This window comes from Neoarius graeffei, chromosome 7, assembly GCF_027579695.1.
Source record: "Neoarius graeffei isolate fNeoGra1 chromosome 7, fNeoGra1.pri, whole genome shotgun sequence".
In the NCBI taxonomy this organism is placed as follows: Eukaryota; Metazoa; Chordata; class Actinopteri; order Siluriformes; family Ariidae; genus Neoarius; species Neoarius graeffei.
Window position 1 is genome coordinate 13,400,526 of NC_083575.1, and position 18,422 is coordinate 13,418,947.

At 44.2% G+C, this 18,422-nt stretch overlaps 1 protein-coding gene across 3 annotated transcripts in view; it reads left to right on the forward strand.

Moving 5' to 3' along the window:
* Positions 1-18,422, forward strand: part of cdh23 (cadherin-related 23) — a 727,851-nt gene that overhangs the window by 622,408 nt on the left and 87,021 nt on the right. For all 3 annotated transcript variants that reach the window (XM_060925294.1, XM_060925295.1, XM_060925296.1), the window contains 2 exons: positions 10,910-11,090; positions 15,232-15,365. In XM_060925294.1, the coding sequence (XP_060781277.1) occupies positions 10,910-11,090; positions 15,232-15,365 (315 nt within the window). The remainder of the gene's footprint in view (positions 1-10,909; positions 11,091-15,231; positions 15,366-18,422) is intronic.

An 18,422-nucleotide genomic window follows, 5' to 3' on the forward strand; every position in this document is an offset into this window, starting at 1 on the left:
TTTTTTTTTTTTTTAGTGTGTCCTTATATCTCAGCTTGGGCCTTCCTCTTTTCCGTGTGCCCAGCTTCAATTCCCCATACATTAGTTGTCTGGGGATATGGTTGTCAGACATTCTAATAACATGGCCAGTCCAGCAAAGTTGGGACTTCAGCAGAATTGCTTCAACACTTGTGCATTGGGCTAAGTCTAACACCTCCTGTTTGGTGACTCTGTCCTGCCAAGAAATGTTCATCATTTTACGTAGTGACCTCATATGGAATTGCTCAAGCTGCTTGATATGTCTGCTATACAAGGCCCAGCTTTCGTATCCATAAAGAAGTGAAGAGAGTACAACCCCGAGTCCAAAAAAGTTGGGACAAAGTACAAATTGTAAATAAAAACGGAATGCAATGATGTGGAAGTTTCAAAAGTCCATATTTTATTCAGAATAGAACATAGATGACATATCAAATGTTTAAACTGAGAAAATGTATAATTTACAGAGAACATTAGGTGATTTTAAATTTCATGACAACAACACATCTCAAAAAAGTTGGGACAAGGCCATGTTTACCACTGTGAGACATCCCCTTTTCTCTTTACAACAGTCTGTAAACGTCTGGGGACTGAGGAGACAAGTTGCTCAAGTTTAGGGATAGGAATGTTAACCCATTCTTGTCTAATGTAGAATTCTAGTTGCTCAACTGTCTTAGGTCTTTTTTGTCGTATCTTCCATTTTATGATGCGTCAAATGTTTTCTGTGGATGAAAGATCTGGACTGCAGGCTGGCCAGTTCAGTACCCGGACCCTTCTTCTACGCAGCCATGATGCTGTAATTGATGCAGTATGTGGTTTGGCATTGTCATGTTGGAAAATGCAAGGTCTTCCCTGAAAGAGACGTCGTCTGGATGGGAGCATATGTTGCTCTAGAACCTGGATATACCTTTCAGCATTGATGGTGTCTTTCCAGATGTGTAAGCTGCCCATGCCACACGCACTAATGCAACCCCATACCATCAGAGATGCAGGCTTCTGAACTGAGCGCTGATAACAGCTTGGGTCGTCCTTCTCCTCTTTAGTCCGAATGACACGGCGTCTGATTTCCATAAAGAACTTCAAATTTTGATTCGTCTGACCACAGAACAGTTTTCCACTTTGCCACAGTCCATTTGAAATGAGCCTTGGCCCAGAGAAGACATCTGCGCTTCTGGATCATGTTTAGATACGGCTTCTTCTTTGAACTACAGAGTTTTAGCTGGCAATGGCGGACGGCACGGTGAATTGTGTTCACAGATAATGTTCTCTGGAAATATTCCTGAGCCCATTTTGTGATTTCCAATACAGAAGCATGCCTGTATGTGATGCAGTGCCGTCTAAAGGCCCGAAGATCACAGGCACCCAGTATGGTTTTCTGGCCTTGACCCTTACGCACAGAGATTCTTCCAGATTCTCTGAATCTTTTGATGATATTATGCACTGTAGATGATGATATGTTCAAACTCTTTGCAATTTTACACTGTCGAACTCCTTTCTGATATTGCTCCACTATTTGTCAGTGCAGAATTAGGGGGATTGGTGATCCTCTTCCCATCTTTACTTCTGAGAGCCGCTACCACGCCAAGGTGCTCTTTTTATACCCAGTCATGTTAATGACCTATTGCCAGTTGACCTAATGAGTTGCAATTTGGTCCTCCAGCTGTTCCTTTTTTGTACCTTTAACTTTTCCAGCCTCTTATTGCCCCTGTCCCAACTTTTTTGAGATCTGTTGCTGTCATGAAATTTCAAATGAGCCAATATTTGGCATGAAATTTCAAAATGTCTCACTTTGGACATTTGATATGTCGTCTATGTTCTATTGTGAATACAATATCAGTTTTTGAGATTTGTAAATTATTGCATTCCGTTTTTATTTACAATTTGTACTTTGTCTCAACTTTTTTGGAATCGGGGTTGTACTACTGCTTTATAGATCTTGATCTTGGTGGTCAGTTTGATGTCTTTTTGTTGCAAGACCTTTACCCTATGTCTCCCAAGTGCCTGGCTTGCTTTTTGGATCCTGGTTGTGACTTCTTTGTCCAGGGATCCATCTGCAGAGATTGTGCTCCCCAAATATGGGAAGTGTTCCACACATTTCAGTTGCATTGTGTCTATGGTGATGTTTGGCAAGGGCTGTGTGGTGTTTGGGGCTGGTTGTACCAGGACCACTGTTTTTCCTAGGCTGATGGTCAGACCAAATACCTTTGATGCTTCTATAAAGCAGTCTACAATCACCTGTATGTGGCTCTCCTTGTGTGCCATAAAGGCACAGTCATCAGCAAATAAAACTTCCTGGGTGAGTTTTGTCCACAATCTTAGTTCGAGCAGTGAGACGGCGGAGGTCAAAGACTGATCCATCAGATCTGTACCTGATGTATACTCCCAGTTCGAGGTTTTTCACTGTGTGGAGCAAGACCTGCATGAAGTACAAGTTGAACAGCACAGGGGCAAGGACACACCCTTGCTTCACACCACTGGAGATGTTGAAAGAGTCTGAGTAGTCAGCATCAGAAAGGATTTGCCCAGTCATGTTTTCATGGAACAGCCTGATCAGCATAGTAAACTTTCATGGGCAGCCCAGTTTGGTGAGTGTGGACCACAGTGCCTCCCTGTTAATAGAGTCAAAGGCCTTAGTAAGGTCTATAAACACTGCGTATACAGTGGTGCTTGAAAGTTTGTGAACCCTTTAGAATTTTCTATATTTCTGCATAAATATGACCTAAAACATCATCAGATTTTCACACAAGTCCTAAAAGTAGGTAAAGAGAACCCAGTTAAACAAATGAGACAAAAATATTATACTTGGTCATTTGTTTATTGAGGAAAATGATCCAATATTACATATCTGTGAGTGGCAAAAGTATGTGAACCTCTAGGATTAGCAGTTAATTTGAAGGTGAAATTAGAGTCAGGTGTTTTCAATCAATGGGATGACAATCAGGTGTGAGTGGGCACCCTGTTTTATTTAAAGAACAGGGATCTATCAAAGTCTGATCTTCACAACACATGTTTGTGAAAGTGTATCATGGCATGAACAAAGGAGATTTCTGAGGGCCTCAGAAAAAGCCTTGTTGATGCTCATCAGGCTGGAAAAGGTTACAAAACCATCTCTAAAGAGTTTGGACTCCACCAATCCACAGTCAGACAGATTGTGTACAAATGGAGGAAATTCAAGACCATTGTTACCCTCCCCAGGAGTGGTCAGTCAACAAAGATCACTCCAAGAACAAGGCGTGTAATAGTCAGCGAGGTCACAAAGGACCCCAGGGTAACTTCTAAGCAACTGAAGGCCTCTCTCACATTGGCTAATGTTAATGTTCATGAGTCCACCATCAGGAGAACACTGAACAACAATGGTGTGCATGGTAGGGTTGCAAGGAGAAAGCCACTGCTCTCCAAAAAGAACATTGCTGCTCGTCTGCAGTTTGCTAAAGATCACGTGGACAGGCCAGAAGGCTACTGGAAAAATGTTTTGTGTACGGATGAGACCAAAATAGAACTTTTTGGTTTAAATGAGAAGCATTATGTTTGGAGAAAGGAAAACACTGCATTCCAGCATAAGCATTCCACCTTATCCCATCTGTGAAACATGGTGGTGGTAGCATCATGGTTTGGGCCTGTTTTGCTGCATCTGAGCCAGGACGGCTTGCCATCATTGATGGAAAAATGAATTCTGAATTATACCAGTGAATTCTAAAGGAAAATGTCAGGACATCTGTCCATGAACTGAATCTCAAGAGAAGGTGGGTCATGCAGTAAGACAACGACCCTAAGCACACAAGTCGTTCTACCAAAGAATGGTTAAAGAAGAATAAAGTTAATGTTTTGGAATGGCCAAGTCAAAGTCCTGACCTTAATCCAATCAAAATGTTGTGGAAGGACCTGAAGCGAGCAGTTCATGTGAGGAAACCCACCAACATCCCAGAGTTGAAGCTGTTCTGTATGGAGGAATGGGCTAAAATTCCTCCAAGCTGGTGTGCAGGACTGATCAACAGTTACCGCAAACGTTTAGTTTCAGTTATTGCTGCACAAGGTGGTCACACCAGATACTGAAAGCAAAGGTTCACATACTTTTGCCACTCACAGATATGTAATATTGGATCATTTTCCTCAATAAATAAATGAACAAGTATAATATTTTTGTCTCATTTGTTTAACTGGGTTCTCTTTATCTACTTTTAGGACTTGTGTGAAAATCTGATGATGTTTTAGGTCATATTTATGCAGAAATATAGAAAATTCTAAAGGGTTCACAAACTTTCAAGCACCACTGTAGGTCCATATGCTGTTCAATGCATTTCTCCTGCACTTGACGCACCGCAAACACCATATCTGTGGTGCTGCGGCCCGGGCGGAATCCGCACTGAGCTTCAGGTAGGTTGTTCTCGAAAATTAGATTAGATTAGATTAGATTAGATTAGATTAGATTAGATTAGATTAGATTAGATTAGATTAGATAAAACTTTACTGATCCCTTTGGGCGGGTTCCCTCAAGGAAATTAAGATTCCAGCAGCATCATTACAGATAAACAGAGAAAAGAATTAGAGAAAACTTCTAGATAAATTAAAATAAATTAAGTATTTACATATACAAATATAAAAAGAATAAGATATGGGGAAGAGAGGAAGGGGAGGGGGAAGGAAGGGAAAAAAAGGCGGGGAGAAGGGGGAGGCGGTGGCAGGAGAGATATTGCACATTATATTGCACATTGTCCGGTATTGCTTATTGTTAGGCTAGGCTACTGCTCCTTCCCATCCTCTGTCCTCCTGTTACCCCTCCTCCCCCCCAGAGAGGAGTTGTACAGTCTGATGGCATGAGGGACAAAGGAGTTTTTAAGTCTGTTCGTCCTGCACTTGGGAAGGAGCATTCTGTCACTGAACAGGCTCCTTTGGTTGCTGATGACGGTGTGCAAAGGGTGACTGGCATCGTCCATGATGTTCAGTAGTTTGTCCATAGACCTCTTCTCTGCCACCGTCACCAGAAAGTCCAGCTTCATGCTGACCACAGAGCCGGCCTGCCTGATCAGTTTGTCCAGCCTGGATGTGTCCTTCTTGGATGTGCTGCCCCCCCCAGCACACCACAGTGTAAAACAGGACACTGGCGAACACAGACTGATAGAACATCCACAGGAGTTTCCTGCAGATGTTAAAGGACCACAGCCTCCTAAGGAAGTATAGCCTGCTCTGTCCCTTCCTGTATAAGTATTTGGTGTTGCAAGTCCAGTCCAGCTTGCTGTCCAGCCACAGCCCGAGGTACTTGTAGGAATCCACAGCCTCCACCTCGACTCCCTCGATCAGAACTGGTTGTGACCTTGGTCTGGACCTCCCAGAGTCAATGACCAGCTCTTTGGTCATCGAGGTGCTGAGCTGCAGATGGTTCCTGTTGCACCACACAGCAAAGTCCCTCACCAGGCTCCTATACTCTTCCTCTCTGTCATCACTGATACACCCAACGATGGCTGTGTCATCGGCAAACTTCTGAATGTGACACAGCTCCGAGTTGTAGCAGAAGTCCGTGGTGTACAGGGTGAAGAGAAGAGGGGCCAGCACCGTGCCCTGGGGTGCTCCGGTGCTGCTAATCACAGTGTCAGACGTGATGTCCTTCAGCCTGACGTACTGCGGCCTGTCAGTGAGGTAGCTGGAGATCCAGGTGACCAGGCAGGGGTCCACTCGCATCCTGTTCAGTTTGTCCTGAAGCAGTAGGGGCTGGATGGTGTTGAAGGCACTCGAGAAGTCCAAGAAGAGGATCCTCACTGTGCCATTTCCCTTATCCAGATGCGAGTGGGCTCGGTGTAGCAGGTAGAGGATGGCGTCTTCCACACCGACACCTGCCCGGTACGCAAACTGCAGACAGTCCTGGGCATGTTGTACCTGGGGTCTGAGGAGGCTGAGGAAGAGCCACTCCAACATCTTCATCAGATGTGAGGTGAGTGCCACCGGTCAGAAGTCGTTCAGCTCGCTGGGCCGATTCTTTTTGGGAACTGGAACAATACATGATGTCTTCCAGAGGGTTGGCACTCTCCCCAGCTGCAGGCTAAGGTTGAAGATGCGTTGGAGTGGTTCACCCAGTTCAGCAGCGCAGGTCTTCAGTAGTTGGGGACACACCTCATCCGGACCTGCTGCTTTCCTGGGATGAAGCTTCCTCAGTTGACCTCTGACCTGGTCTGCAGTAATGCATGGAGGAGTCTGTGTTGAGGAAGGGGAGGAGGGGGCTGCTGTGATGACTGGGGGGAGGTGTGTTGAGGGAAGAAGGAGAGATGGCTGCAGTGAGGGAGAGTGGGGGGGGACGTGGGCTGGTTCAACCGATTGAAAAAGTCATTCAACTCATTCACCCTCTCCACTGTCCCCTCAACGACTCTGGTCTTTGTATTGTGGTCTGTGATGGTTTTCACACCTTCCCAGACCTCCCTCATGCTGTTCTCCTTCAGCTTCTGCTCCACCTTTCTCCTGTAGCTGTCCTTAGCTTCCCTCATGCAGTGTTTTACCTCCTGCTGTGCTGCTTTCATTGCCTCCCTATCCTTGCTCCTGAAGGCAGCCTTCTTCCTGTTGAGGACAGCTTTGACTTGGAAATGTTTGTGATGAGCCTGTTGAGAAGGATGCGAGTGAGGATTTTCCCGGCAATGGAAAGTAAGGATATCCCCCTGTAGTTTTCACAGTCTGATTTTGCTCCTATGTTCTTGTGTAGTACTATTAAAGTGGCATCACGAAGATCAGCAGGCATACATGCCTCATCCCAGATGGACAGGAGAACATTGTGAAATGCTTTAAATGCTTCCATCCCGAGTAATTTGTACAGTTCTGCAGGAATACCATCTTTTCCTGGGGCTTTACCACAGTTCATTTGCTTTATGGCTGTCCCAACCTCTTCTTCACTGGGTGGAAGGTCAAGGTCCTCCAGGACTGTTCCCTGGGAGATTTGTTCTAGAACTGTCTGATCTACTGTAGATGGACAGTTGAGAAGTTGGCTGAAGTGCTCATTCCACCTTTCCCTGATACCCTCCTTGTCTTTGATGATGGTTAAACCATCTGCTGATGTCAGGGGGGCTGTTTTACTTCTGGTGGGACCATAGATGGCCTTGATGACATTAAACAACATTTTGGGGTTGTTTGTTTCTGCATAGTGCTGCACTTCCTCTGCTTTCTGTTCCCACCACTTGTTTTGCATGATGCGAAGCTCCTTCTGTACCCTTGCCTTACAGACTTTGTATCTATCATGGCGTGATATGCAGTTTGGGTGGTTCTGCCAATCTATGTAAGCCTTTCTCTTCTCATCGAGTAGAGTTTGTACATTTTCGTTGTTCTCATCAAACCAGTCCTGATGTGATCCTGTTCTTGGACCCAGCACTGCCCTGACTGCCTTCATGATGGCTTCCCTGAACCTGCTCCACTTCTCCTCTGGTCCACCAGCTGAAGGTCTCATGGCTTTTATCTTGTCATCGAGTGTAGTCTTGAACTCTTGTTGGTATTTGACAAATTGAAGTTTGGCTGTGTTAAATGGCAGTCTGCTGAGCTTTGGACGTTTGTGATGTTGGGGGATTACCGGTATGTGGATCTTGCACTTTGATCGGACAAGTCTGTGGTCTGTCCAGCAGTCAGCACTGTGCATCACCCTCGTGATGAGAACATCACTGCTGTTGCATTGGCGAGTTACCACATAGTCGATGAGGTGCCACTGTTTGGATCTTGGGTGCATCCATGTTGTCTTGTACTTGTTGGCCTGCCTGAACATGGTGTTGGTTATCACCAGGTTGTGTTTGGCACACTTGCTCAGTAGTAGAAATCCATTACTGTTTGCCTTCCCAAGTCCATGCTTCCCTATCATGCTTTCCACTGTTCGTAATCACTGCCCACTCTGGCATTGAAATCCCCTAACATTAGGAGCTTGTCACTGGCAGATATAGTGCGCAGTAGGGTGTCCAGGTCTGCATAAAACTGTTCTCTGTCTTCCTCTGTGCTTGTCATGGTGGGAGCATAAGCGCTTATAAGAGTGATAAAACGCTTGTTGCTGATGGGGAGGTGGCTCTTCATGAGCCTTTCATTGATACCTGTAGGGATGTCTGGGATCTGTCTGAGAAGACTAGACTTGATGGCAAATCCAACTCCATGTATTCTAGCCTCATGTTGAGCTTTGCCTTTCCAAAAGAAAGTGTATCCGCTACTTGACTCTGTCAGAGATCCCTCTTCTGCTAGTCTGGTTTCACTAATTGCTGCAATATCTATATTATACCTTTCTAGTTCCTTGGCTACAAGGGCTGTTTGTCTCTGGGGTCTGGAGGCGACATCTCGGTCCATGAGTGTGCGTACATTCCATGCACCGATGGTTACATTCTTTGCTTTACCTTTGGTTCAACCACTATGTCACGGTGAGCCGACCGGAACGGTTTTGGGCAATCTTTCTTTAGGCCACCTTTTCTAGGCCCCTCCTTATATAGGGTGAGCAGTGCTGCCCTAAAGAGGCTGCTCAGTCGCCTGGGATGCTGCCGGGGTTCTCTCCTGCCCATTACAAAGAACGACGACCACTTGTCCACAGGCCGCCTACGTGCAGGCTTGTGACTAGAACCTCCAGTGGTTACCTCCACCTGTCCCTTTCACCACTCCCCTGTCACTGCAGGCCTTCAGGTTAGTTGAGTACACAGACACCTGTGCGGGAGTTGTTTAAAGTGGGAGAACTGTTGCACAGGGGCAATCCCACTCTCTCGGCAAAAGGAACCTAGGTCCAGTGGCACAGAAACTGTTATGCCTGGAGACCCCTCCTGCTGCAGTGGATGGCCAGGACTCCTACATGTCCACAACACCTGCTGGGACCATCTTTTTGGCTGGTGGGCCTCAAGTGTCTGACAGCCTCGTACGCCCAGTCAGACGGGACCAGTCTTCACATACAGTGGGTGGACAAGCCCTATGTCACTGAGGGTTTGCGACCCTTTGGCTACCCTCACCAGGTTTAGACGGCCAGTCGAAGCCATTGTCCGGGGTGTGGCCACTGTTGCATGCTAACAGTTACTTGGAGCCATTGGTGAGAGTTGAGTGACAGGTGAGGTCCAATTACAGGTGAACTACTCTACAGATCTAGTCTACAGAGCACGACTGTCCATTTGTAAGAGGTACTACCCCTCTCTGACACCCCTAACACCTACCCCTTTTGTATGAAACCCTAAATAAGAGCTGGTCCAACTAATTCACTTCATAAGTCACATAATTAGTTGATTAAGATCCAGTTGTGTGCAAAGTGTCACATGATCTGTCACATGATGTCTGTATAAATCAACCTGTTCTGGAAGGACCCTGACTCTGCAACATGATTAAGCAAGCAACATGAGAACCAAGAAGCCTCCAAACAGGTCAGAGACAAAGTTCTGGAGAAGTATAGATCAGGGTTGGGTTATAAAACAATATCCCAAACTTTGAATATCCCAGGGAGCACCATTAAATCCATTATAGCAAAATAGAAAGAATATGGCACCACTACAAACCTGACAAGAGAAGGCCGCCCACCAAAACTCACAGACCAGGCAAGGAGGGCATTAATTAGAGATGCAACCAAGACACCAAAGATAACACTGAAGGAGCTGCAAAGATCCACAGCGGAGATGGGAGTATCTGTCCATAGGACCACTTTAAGTCGTACACTCCATAGAGTGGGGCTTTATGGAAGAGTGGCCAGAAAAAATGCCATTGCTTAAAGAAAACACATTTGGAGTTTGCCCAGCAGCATGTGGCAGACTCCCCAAACACATGCAAGAAGATTCTCTGGTCAAATGCAACTAAAATTGATCCTTTTGGCCATCATGGGAAATGCCATGTGTGACACAAACCCAACACCCTGAGAACACCATTCCTACAGTTAAGCATGGTGGTGGCAGCATCATGCTGTGGGGATATTTTTCATCTGCAGGGACAGGAAAGCTGGTCAGAACTGAAGGAAAGATGGATGACACTAAATACAGGGCAGTTCTGGAGGAAAACCTGTTTGAGTCAGCCAGCGGTTTGAGACTGGGATGAAGGTTCATGTTCCAGCAGGACAATGACCCTAAACATACTGCTAAAGTTACACTGGAGTGGTTTAAAGGAAAGATTTAAATGTCTTGGAATGGCCTAGTCAAAGCCCAGACCTCAATCTAATTGAGAATCTGTGGCATAACTTGAAGATTGCTGTACACCAACACAATCCATCTAACTTGAAGGAGTTGGAGCAGTTTTGCCTTGAGGAATGGGAAAAAATCCCAGTAGCTAGGCGTGCTAAGCTAGTAGAGACATACCCCAAGAGACTTGCAGCTGTAATTGCAGCAAAAGGTGGCTCTACGAAGTATTGACTTTGGGGTGGGTGAATACCTATGCACACTCCGGATTTCTGTTTTTTCATCTTAATTATTGTTTGTGTCACAATAAAAAAAAGTGTGCACCTTTAAAGTGCATGTTGTGTAAATCAAATGGTGCTAACCCTCCATAAATCCATTTTAATTCCAGCTTGTAATGTGACAAAACAGGACAAACACCAAGGGGGATGAATACTTTTACAAGACAATGTACATGAATAGTTAATAGTGTATACTTATTTTGTTTTAATGTTAAAATGTCACCATAAAAAAGTTTATTATATTTACACTGGTTAGAAAGTGCATTACACACACATGCATATCATATATCATATCATCGAGTCTCCATACTTAATCAGGTTTATCCTTTATATACTGTAAATGTGAATTTGTCTTCTGCTGAGATACGAGTAGCTTGTGCCAAATTGCTGCCTTTCTGTCTAAATGTTTTATAAAAGTCAGCAAAGGAAACGTGTGAATCGTTGAGAAAATTCTAGACAGGAGCAGCCATGTTACAAAATGAAATAAACATATGGACATGGTTGGAAATATAGACCTCAGTTCATTCTTCTGTGTTGTAGGTACTGGTGAATGTGATAGACGTGAATGATGTGACCCCACAGTTCCCAAGGTCCTTCGAGGGTCCGTTTGAGATCACAGAGGGCCAGCCGGGACCTCGAGTCTACACACTGAGGGCCACTGATGAAGACTCAGGTCTTAATGGAAAAGTGGAATACAGCATCACAGCTGGAGACCCCAACAGTGAGAGCAGTGTGTGTGTGTGTGTGTGTGTGTGTGTGTTACTAGTTACTAGTGGTTACAGCAGATTTAATTTTATTAAGAAATTGAGAACACTAACAGTGTTCTCCAAGAGTGTCATTGAGGCGGAGTGTGTGGACAGATTGAAATTGAAGTTGGTCCATCTATAAAATTATTGCATATGATACATGACATGGTGGGGCGGCACAGTGGTGTAGTGGTTAGCGCTGTCGCCTCACAGCAAGAAGGTCCTGGGTTCGATCCCCGTGGCCAGCGAGGGCCTTTCTGTGTGGAGTTTGCATGTTCTCCCCGTGTCCGTGTGGGTTTCCTCCGGGTGCTCCGGTTTGCCCCACAGTCCAAAGACATGCAGGTTAGGTTAACTGGTGACTCTAAATTGACCGTAGGTGTGAATGTGAGTGTGAATGGTTGTCTGTGTCTATGTGTCAGCCCTGTGATGATCTGGCGACTTGTCCAGGGTGTACCCCGCCTTTCGCTGTCCCAGTGCCTCAGTGTTCCCAGTCAGCTGGGATAGGCTCCAGCTTGCCTGCGACCCTGTAGAAGGATAAAGCGGCTAGAGATAATGAGATGAGATGAGACATGACATGGTGGGGCAGTGGTTAGCACGGTCACCTCACAGCAAGAAGGTTCTGGGTTTCAGCCTAGTGGCCGACAGGGGCCTTTCTGTGTGGAGTTTCCATGTTCTCTGCATGGGTTTCCTGCGGGTGCTCCGGTTTCCCCCAAAGACATGCAGTTTAGGCTAATTGGTGGCTCTAAATTGACCGTAGGTGTGAATGTGAGTGTGAATAGTTGTGTCTTTATGTGTCAGCCCTGTGATGATCTAGCGACTTGTCCAGGGTGTACCTCACCTCTCACCCATAGTCAGCTGGGATAGGCTCCAGCTTGCCCACAACCCTGCACAGGATAAGCGTTTACAGATAATGGATGGACACTTGACATGAGACAGTTGGAAAGTCAATAAATGGCATGCTTTTGCTTGTTTCATATGTTGGTGTAATGGCTATAATAACAAAATAAACACCACAGTATTCAGCTACAGGATAAACATTCGGAAAAGCCAGAATATTTATATCCAAAAGATGGAGTTTACATTGTGGATCTCGATGGAGTTTATTTCTGTGTGAGAAGTTAATGTAATGGCCCTTTTCCACTACCCTTTTTCAGCTCACTTCAGCTCGCTTCAGCTCACTTCAGCCCGACACGGCTCGCGTTTCGACTACCAAAGAACAGCACGACTCAGCTCGCTTCAGCCCTGCTTAGCACCCAAAACTCGCACCGTTTTGGAGTGGGGCTGAAGCGAGCCAAACCGTGCCGAGTGAGGCTGGGGGCGTGAGGAGACACTCCCCTGTGCACTGATTGGTGAGGAGGAGTGTCCTCACATGCCCACACACGCCCCACGAGCACGCTGGGATCTGTAAACACCGTAAACCCGGAAGAAGAATAATTACGAATTACGAGAATTTCTGAAGCCTTATGCGCCTTGCCTCATCTATACGCTCTTGCCAGTATCTGTTGGCGTTGTCGGTGACAACAAGCCACAGCACCAAGACCAGCAACACTAACGACTCCATGTCCTCCATGTTTATTGTTTACTATTCGGGTCGTGAGACTACCGCTTAAAAGCTCACTGATGTCACTGTTTGCGCTGCTTAACGACATCACGTGACGTCCACCCACTTTCGCTAACTCCACCCAATGTGTCCACCCACTTCCAGCCAGCACGGTTCAGCGCGGTTGTAGTCGAAATGCAACTCCAACAGCCCCGCTCAGCTCGACTCAGCACGGCACGGCTCAGCCCGACTCAGCCGCGTTTGTAGTGGAAAAGCGGCATAAGTGTAAGACACATGACAAAACACAGCTTCAAATGCTTTCAGTGATATTTCACCTGAAGTGAGTCGAGAGTTTGGGAAATATGATATTCCACTTGGCTGTTACTCAAAACATGGTGAAATGGTGGCATATTCTGGTCAATGAAGTTCTGCAAACTACAGGCTTTGCTCAACTTAGACATGTTTCACTTTTGCACATATCTCAACAATCATGAAAAACTGCATGGAAAGGTTTCATTCTGATTTCCATTGAAAGTCAACCACATACCAACTGAAAGCAGGAATAAATAAATACATTTATTGATTTATTTAGTTATTTATTTATTCAATTTAAATCCGGTTTATTTTGTAGCTACTAAATAAAATAAGTACTGTATATTTATCCAACAATTTTGCAGGGAAGACATATTAAAACAATTTTTGTGGCTACAGTCTCACTATGTCACTATGTCATCATGTTGTAAAAATGAGTGTAACAGCAGCAAAACTTTGTAACCAAATCAGCACTTATCCTGGTCAAGTTTGATTACCCGTTCTACTTCTTGATAAACTTCAGAACCAATCAGAACCAGAAATGAAATAAGAGAAACCTCATTATAACTTCGTAGTATCGGAAGATAATTGGCAGATAAAAAGATAAACAAAATTCACCCCGTGGTTTGCCAAGGCTACTGATTCAATATCAAGTAAGTGGTGTTTATTTTAAGAAAATTTACCTTTTGATTATCACAGCTTTTGTTTGGTCCTTCTGAAAGGTCAAATCAAAGGTTTTGCAAGTTTTTTTTTAAGCTTATTAGCAGATATATTGAAAAGTCAATATCAAACTTCTGCTACTCAGTTTAATTTTTTTATTTTAGAGTCTTTACACTACACTTGTGAAACAAAATGTGCTCATTAGTACTAAATAATGCTTTTAAGACAATTCATGAACAAGTGCTTTCTTACTATTTTGAAAATATAGTTCACAACACTATTTTGAACAAAACACAGTAAACAAAATTGATAACCAAAACACTACAAGCCCTGATGCTGCTCACAGCTTGGTGATGCTTGCAAGAGATGAGGCAAGTAGATTTGATAACATGTATACACTACCGTTCAAAAGTTTGGGGTCACCCAGACAATTTTGTGTTTTCCATGAAAAGTCACACTTTTATTTACCACCATAAGTTGTAAAATGAATAGAAAATATAGTCAAGACATTTTTCTGGCCATTTTGAGCATTTAATCGACCCCACAAATGTGATGCTCCAGAAACTCAATCTGCTCAAAGGAAGGTCAGTTTTATAGCTTCTCTAAAGAGCTAAACTGTTTTCAGCTGCACTAACATGATTGTACAAGGGTTTTCTAATCATCCATTAGCCTTCTGAGGCAATGAGCAAACACATTGTACCATTAGAACACTGGAGTGATAGTTGCTGGAAATGGGCCTCTATACACCTATGTAGATATTACACCAAAAACCAGACATTTGCAGCTAGAATAGTCATTTACCACATTAGCAATGTATAGAGTGTATTTCTGATTAGTTTAAAGTGATCTTCATTGAAAAGAACAGTGCTTTTCTTTCAAAAATAAGGACATTTCAAAGTGACCCCAAACTTTTGAACAGTAGTGTATATGCTATATTTACTGTATGGGCATGGGATCAGAAAATAATTTTATTTATAAGCAGTAGCCACATGTACCCATAGGGTACCTATTTTTTTAAACTGGCTAATTATTTCTTTCGCATGATCTTTGCACAAAGCCAAAATTTTCAAGAATTAAAACTTTTTTTTAAATGAAATACATTTTTGCTTTTTTCAAGGTAGCAAAGGAGGAGATTATAGCCACAAATCTGCAACTATGATCCAAACCCGAAGATGTTGAATAGGTTTTTCAGAGTGCCACACATTTTATAATGAATATGAGAGTGTTTTATGTGAATATGGCTGAGAAAAACAGTGAACGTGAAAGCATTTTGGTTTAAATTAGTGTTTTGTATAAATGTCAAAGCATGTTATGTGAATGTGAGAGTATTTTTTTTATGTCAGTTACCGAATCTTAAATGAAAGCAAGAGTATGTGATATACAATATGAATGAGAATGTTTGAAGCATATTTCTTGTGAAGGTGAAAGAGTAACGTGGTGAGGAAGCACATGTGCATGTAAATGAGAGCATTTAATTTGAATGTGAGACTAGATGTGAAATAGTACATGTGAGAGTGTTTTATGTGCATTGAGAGTATGTTTGTTTGCATGTGAGGGCATTTTAGGTTTATGTTCTTGGTGTTTCTCTGTGTCATGTGTTCCAGATGAGTTTATAGTCTCTCCTGTGGAGGGAGAGCTGAGAGTCAGAAGAGACGTTGAACTGGACAGAGAGACTACAGCTTATTACAACATCACAGTTACTGCTAAAGACCTGGGAACACCTCCACGTAGCAGCACAGTAAATACACACACACGCACGCGCACACATGCATGTAATATTCCCCTGATATTTAGCTTTGTATCTTCAATGAAAAACAAGCATTTTGATCTATCAGTGCTTTATTATATGCACAGTGTCTTGCCAAAGCATTCAGCCCCCTTGGTGTTTGTCCTGTTTTGTTGCATTACAAGCTGGAAGTAAAATAGATTTTGGAGGGTTAGCACCATTTGATTTGCACAACGTGCCTACCACTTTAAAGGTGAAAATAGTTGTTTTATTGTGACACAAACAATAATTAAGATGAAAAAACAGACATCTGGAGTGTGCATAGGTATTTACCCCCAAATTTGCTGCAATTACAGCTGCAAGTCTCTTGGGGTATGTCTCTATTAGCTTAGCACATCTAGCCACTGGGGGCGGCACGGTGGTGTAGTGGTTAGCGCTGTCGCCTCACAGCAAGAAGGTCCTGGGTTCGAGCCCCGGGGCCGGCGAGGGCCTTTCTGTGTGGAGTTTGCATGTTCTCCCCGTGTCCGCGTGGGTTTCCTCCGGGTGCTCCGGTTTCCCCCACAGTCCAAAGACATGCAGGTTAGGTTAACTGGTGACTCTAAATTGACCGTAGGTGTGAATGTGAGTGTGAATGGTTGTCTGTGTCTATGTGTCAGCCCTGTGATGACCTGGCGACTTGTCCAGGGTGTACCCCGCCTTTCGCCCGTAGTCAGCTGGGATTGACTCCAGCTTGCCTGCGACCCTGTAGAAGGATAAAGCGGCTAGAGATAATGAGATGAGATGAGATCTAGCCACTGGGATTTTTTCCCATTCCTCAAGGCAAAACTGCTCCAACTCCTTCAAGTTAGATGGGTTGCGTTGGTGTACAGCAATGTTCAAGTTATGCCACAGATTCTCAATTGGATTGAGATCTGGGCTTTGACTAGGCCATTCCAAGACATTTAAATGTTCCCTTTAAACCACTCCAGTGTAGCTTTAGCAGTATGTTTAGGGTCAGTGTCCTGCTGGAACGTGAACCTTTGTCCCAGTCTCAAACCTCTGGCCGACTCAAACAAGTTTTCCTCCAGAACTGCCCTGTATTTAGTGCCATCCATCTTTCCTTCAGTCCTGACCAGCTTTCCTGTCCCTGCAGATGAAAAATATCCCCACAGCATGATGCTGCCACCACCATGCTTCACTGTCGGAATGGTGTTCTAAGGGTGTTGGGTTTGTGCCACATAGCATTTCCCATGATGGCCAAAAAGATAATTTTAGTCTCATTTGACCAGAAAATCTTCTTGCATGTGTTTGAGGAGTCTGCCACATACTGTTGGGCAAACTCCAAATGTGTTTTCTTAAGCAGTGACTTTTTACTGGCAACTTTTCTATAAAGCCCCTCTCTGTGGAGTGTACAGCTTAAAGTGGTCCTATGGACAGATACTCCCATCTCCGCTGTGGATCTTTGCAGCTCCTTCAGTGTTATCTTTGGTGTCTTTGTTGCATCTCTGATTAATGCCCTCCTTGCCTGGTCTGTGAGTTTTGGTGGGCGGCCTTCTCTTGTCAGGCTTGTAGTGGTACCATATTTTGCTATAATGGATTTAATGGTCCTCTGTGGAATATTCAAAGTTTGGGATTTTTTTTATAACCCAACCGTCATCTATATTTCTCCAGAACTTTGTCTCTGACGTGTTTGGAGTGCTGCTTTGTTTTCATGTTTCTTGCATCGTAGTGTTGCAGAGTCAGGGTCCTTCCAGAACAGGTTGATTTATACAGACATCATGTGACACTTTGATTGCACACAACTGGAACTTAATCAACTAATTATGTGACTTATAAAGTGAATTGATTGGATTAGCTCTTATTTAGGGGTTTCATACTAAAGGGGAGCCCTGCGATGACCTGGTGACTTGTCCAGGATGTACCCTACCTCTCGCCCATAGTCAGCTGGGATAGGCTCCAGCTTGCCTGCAAGCCTGTACAGGATAAGTGGCTACAGATAATGGATGGATGGATGGATCCTAAAGGGGGTGAATACCTATGCACACTCCAGATTTCTATTTTTTCATCTTAATTATTGTTTGTGTCACAATAAAAGAACAATTTTCACCTTTGAAGTGGTAGGCATGTTGTCAAGTCAAGTTTATTTGTATAGCGCTTTTAACAATAAACATTGTCGCAAAGCAGCTTTACAGAATTTGAATGACTTAAAACATGAGCCAATTTTATCCCTAATCTATCCCCAATGAGCAAGGCTGTGGCGACAGTGGCAAGGAAAAACTCACTCAGATGACATGAGGAAGAAACCTCGAGAGAAACCAGACTCAAAAGGGAACCCATCCTCATTTGGGCAACAACAGACAACATGACTATATTAACAGTTTTAACATGAAGTCAGTTTCGTTGATGTTATAACTCTTCATTGATGGAAACTTGAGTGTAAAACTGTTCATGATAACGGCAGTCCTAAAGTTAGCAAGTCAACTGTAGTCCTCAGCCATAAAACCATTACTGTAAGTGTCCAGAGCATCCTCCAGGTGTGACCTTCAACTGTCCACATGGGGCCGTCCTCCACAGGAGTGATGCGATGAGACTCCAACCAGACACAGGGCACCAGGATGGATCAGGCAGGTCCGAGGAGCAGAAGAGGTCAGCATCTCGATCTCAGGATTGACATGTAACTCAGAGGGACAGATTTTGGGGTGGGGGGGAGAGAGAGAGAGAGGGAAAACACAGGTTGTTAGGTATGCCCATTGTCACCTGAATAAGTAGGAACAGTATACATATTGCACTGAGTACAAGCAGGGACTCTGGCAACTAACTATGATAGCATAACTAAAAGGGGAGAGCCAGAAGGTAACACAGGCATGAGGGAGCCCCGGGACATAAAGCAGCAGCCACTACACCATCAACAAACTCAAGTGAGCAAGCGAGTGGGGGACTGACAGCATCCATACATCCCAGTTTCCCAAAACACTCTAGTTCTGAGGACCCTCGAGATCTACACCTTTACCTCATAAACACCATTAACACAAGGCTTGACTAAACAGATATGTTTTCAGCCTAGACTTAAACGCTGAAACTGTGTCTGAT